This window comes from Varroa jacobsoni, unplaced genomic scaffold, assembly GCF_002532875.2.
Source record: "Varroa jacobsoni isolate VJ856 unplaced genomic scaffold, vjacob_1.0 scaffold_318, whole genome shotgun sequence".
Classification (NCBI taxonomy): domain Eukaryota; kingdom Metazoa; phylum Arthropoda; class Arachnida; order Mesostigmata; family Varroidae; genus Varroa; species Varroa jacobsoni.
This window is the reverse complement of record NW_019213220.1, coordinates 114,767-118,593: the sequence shown is the minus strand read 5'-3', so window position 1 is coordinate 118,593 and position 3,827 is coordinate 114,767. Positions and strand designations below refer to the sequence as shown.

Below are 3,827 nucleotides of genomic sequence, written 5' to 3'. Positions count from 1 at the left end.
ATAAAAGGAAAAAATAAAAAAGAAATTTCAAAAATCAAAGATAAAAATAATTTTGAAAATTAAAAAATATAAAAATATACTTAAAGAAGCGTATTTTTTTCTTGCCATAATATTTAAGTTGGAGTGATTTATGGAAGTACCTCGAAATTTTTTAATAATAATTTTGAGACAATTGAAAAAAAATGTCTAGAACGATGGACCAATAGTGTACGTAGACGAGTCCTTAGAGGTCTACACGAACCCTTTAAGCACATAAGCCATTAACCGTAAAGAAATAAGCAACTTTGGAAGACAAGACACCAAAGATAATCCTATGATAATTAAAACGAATACATACAGTTGCTACGCACACAAGTTACTCAAGCGAAAATAGATTTGCTGACAAAAAGCGACTTACTTCTAAGAATCTACAAAAAAAAAAAAAAAAAAAAAAGAGGATGCACATTTTTTATTTCTTGAAAGTAATCGTAAAAGATTGGACTACTTTATTTTAAAGCTAATTCTAAGCTACCCTTGCAATAATTCTGTCTAAAAGCTTATATTTACATACATTGTTTACATAGGCATCTTTAAAATAGGGTATCATGGTCGTCAACATAACCATCAGATGATGCATCGTGACGACACATTTACTTTTCTAGCAATTTTTACATTTCCTAACTTTTGTTAGTAACGAAGTACAATGCGCTAGCTAACCCATGAGTTGCGACAGATTTGTTTTGACGCTTATTACAAATAAATATCAATGAAATATGGCCGGCTATTACTATCAGTATTATTATGTGAGTATAGACATAGCTCAAATGTATGGTATCAAGCACGATGGTAAGGCACAGATGTCTTTGATGATTTTTTACGTTTTTACAATTAAATTCATTGTCGAAATTAACAAAACGGATATTTTTCCATTGCTAGAAATCTACCGCATGTTAGTGAATTGAACAGCTCTTCTGATCTGTACCCTTCTTTAGATGTCTTTCAAGATTAGTAGCTTTGGAATAATTTCCAAAAAGGTCGGATAATACGATATATTTCTCGACTTTCATTCCCAGTATCTCACAAATATTTACTTTTTTTTAACCACACTTGTTAGGCACACAATTTCATTGCCTAGGCATTTTTCAATTAGTATTGTAAATCATAGAATAGTTGCTGAAATACAATTAAACGGATTCTTTTAAGTGTATGGAAAATCAAAAAAAACCATTAAAACAAGTGCATGCAACATCAATATAGTGATCTTCTTTGAAGTAAAAAGCAAATGCCTGTAGCGCGGTAAGATGGTACACACCCTGGGCGCGACAATCATTCGCTTAAGCGCTAAGCCGCTTGCGTCATTTCGCCTTGAATGCGTAACTAGCCTGCTTCTAAAAGCCCCAGTTGGTGTATAATTACTCCCATTCTTCCCATCGGAATCATTCCCATAATTCCAACTATCAAATTTGTGCATGTAACACGCATCAGCATATAAGAGCGAAACAGATTTATGTTACAGTTGTTTTTTTTGACGTCATCAGGAATCTTTAGTGTAAACGGGCAGCAGATCTGGTTTAGAATGCTGAACAATAAAATAATGATTTACTTCACCCCATCTTCATGTTGTGGCAACAGCGAACAATAGAATGAATGTGATTTTTCTATTCACTAGGTAAAGCCAACGCAATTCCACGCATAGTGTAAAATGTTGATGAAATGAATAGAGAACATGCAGCACTTGAACTCTAAAAGAAAGCCCTCCATATATGAAGAGTTCAATCAATCACGCCTAAGTATTCTAGCATTTTTCCAATTCGCTGCAAAATTAGCTACTCTACTTCGGTTACCGGATGCTTTAAATTGACGTAAAAAATTATGTTTATTACTAAAATGCAGTGCATATTATACTATTTAGTCTAAGGCTTTTTGTCCGCTGTCTATTCATATATATCCACTCACAATATACATGTTGAAAGAAAAAAGTGACGATAATGAAGAGTTTGCCCTCACAATGAAATTCAAAGTTATTACGAAAAAAACAACTCGTCCATCTTGGCTTCATCCTAGAACTCTATAATACATTGCAATCATTTATTTAATCTCTACTCCGGGCTAAATTCTTAGATTATTCGTCCATTTGCAGCAGCAGATAACCTACCGCATACACGCGATACAAGTAAATCTTTTCCTTACGTTCATTCTATAACTTCACACTGCAAGTGCCTTTAACTGGTTGTGATATTTATCGTTGTATATTTACATCACTAATAATTTACTGTAAGCACCGATTACTCTTTTTTGTTATCAAAAAATTTGTTCAAAGCAATAATGGGTAGTAAATTTATTTGTCAGGTGAACTGAGGCACAAAGAGTTACTTCACAGGCTAAATTTCGGTTTCATGCGTTGTTCGGTATAGAAAAGCATCCATCTAAGATTGTGTCCTGATCCTTGGAATAAATTATAGATTGTAAGCGAATTCTTTACTTAAGGTGATTTTATTCGTTTCAAGGGTTGCCTGTAGAGTGTTTCTGCTATATGTTCTTTTTCTTTCTTTGTTTCAAATATCTTACTCTCAGAATACCAATAAGCTAGTAGTGCCAGCTATATAGAGCAACGTCGATAATCGATTAATCACCACGATAACGTGCAGTATTACTGCTTCCGTCTATACAAATTCCGATTGATAATTACCTGGCCCTCACCCGCTTAGGATTAGCAGGACTGCTCGTCTCAGAGCGAGTGGCCCTCTTTCGTGACTGCGACGTTGTCATAGCCGGAGATGGAGCAGTTTTGGCCGGCATGGCTGGTGATGCGGTCCGCTTCGTTGATGATGAAGGACTCGAATTGCGGCGGCCAGGATTTGTCGCAGGAGACGCGTTCCTGTTTCGGCTACAACCAGTGGAAGGTGCAGGCGATACATTTCGGGATCGACTACGCCGTCTCGGTGGATCCCTACGTCCGGATGTAGTCGAATCTGGACGCCGACTCTCGCGTCGAGTTTTCAGTGCGGCCTTGGACGATCCTTGTGATGAAGAATCAGGCTTGCTGTTATTGCTATTGCTAGTGCCGTTGTCCTTAGCATTTACCTCCTTCGTTGACTCCTTGCTGTCCTTGTCCTTGCTATCCCTATCTTGCTTATCGTCCGTTGCCGACGAGATGCGTGACCTCTTATCGCCGTGGTCCTTGCGGGCCTCGCTGATCCGCTTCGTTTTTACTGGTTCGCCGTCAGTTTTTGCCTTGACGTCAGCCGTAGTCGTCCGTCGTATGTTACCGGACTCTTTTTTTTGTATATCTTTATTATCATCCTTTCCACTGCTTTTCGTCTCCTTCACCGTACTCCTTCGAGCCTGTTGCTGCTGCTGCTGTTGTTGTTGTTGCGGTTCCTTTTGAGTCTCCTTTTTTTCTCCGTCAAAGCCGACCTTAATTCCGTCCTTTTGGTGATCTCGATCCTTGTCTTTAATGCTGCTACTGGTGGTGGTGCTAGCAGAAGATTTTTTCTCGTTGCCGCCGGCTTCTGGAGCCGGCGTTGTACTTTTCGTAGAACTGGCTGGCGAAGATGATGGCATTGTGTCCTGGAGCATGCAGTCGAGATTCGCCTTGTTCTTGTTCGCTTTATTGGCGAGTGCTGTCGGTACCGGTGAAGCTTTCGCGGGAGTCCAGTCACCTTTGCCAGTTTTCCCGCCGGTAGCTGCCGGTTTTGCCGCGGCAGGTTGCGGTTGACCCCCGTCTTTACCTCTCGTGTCGACTTCAGCTTCGTTTTCCTCATCGCTGTCGTCCTCTTCATCTTCTTCTTCTTGTTCGCTACCGCTGCCTGTTGATGTTATGGCCACCACCGTAGTCGTCGTTGTCG

The 3,827-nt window shown here is 39.4% G+C and overlaps 1 protein-coding gene across 1 annotated transcript; it reads right to left on the bottom strand.

The window, feature by feature from the left end:
* Positions 1 to 428: 428 nt before the first annotated feature.
* On the bottom strand, positions 429 to 3,348 carry LOC111259304 (uncharacterized; the record flags this gene model as incomplete). Its single annotated transcript, XM_022831208.2, is given in 1 exon segment — positions 429 to 3,348. A coding segment is annotated over 1 exon segment (684 nt), but the record flags the coding sequence as incomplete, so codon positions are not given.
* Positions 3,349 to 3,827: the final 479 nt, after the last annotated feature.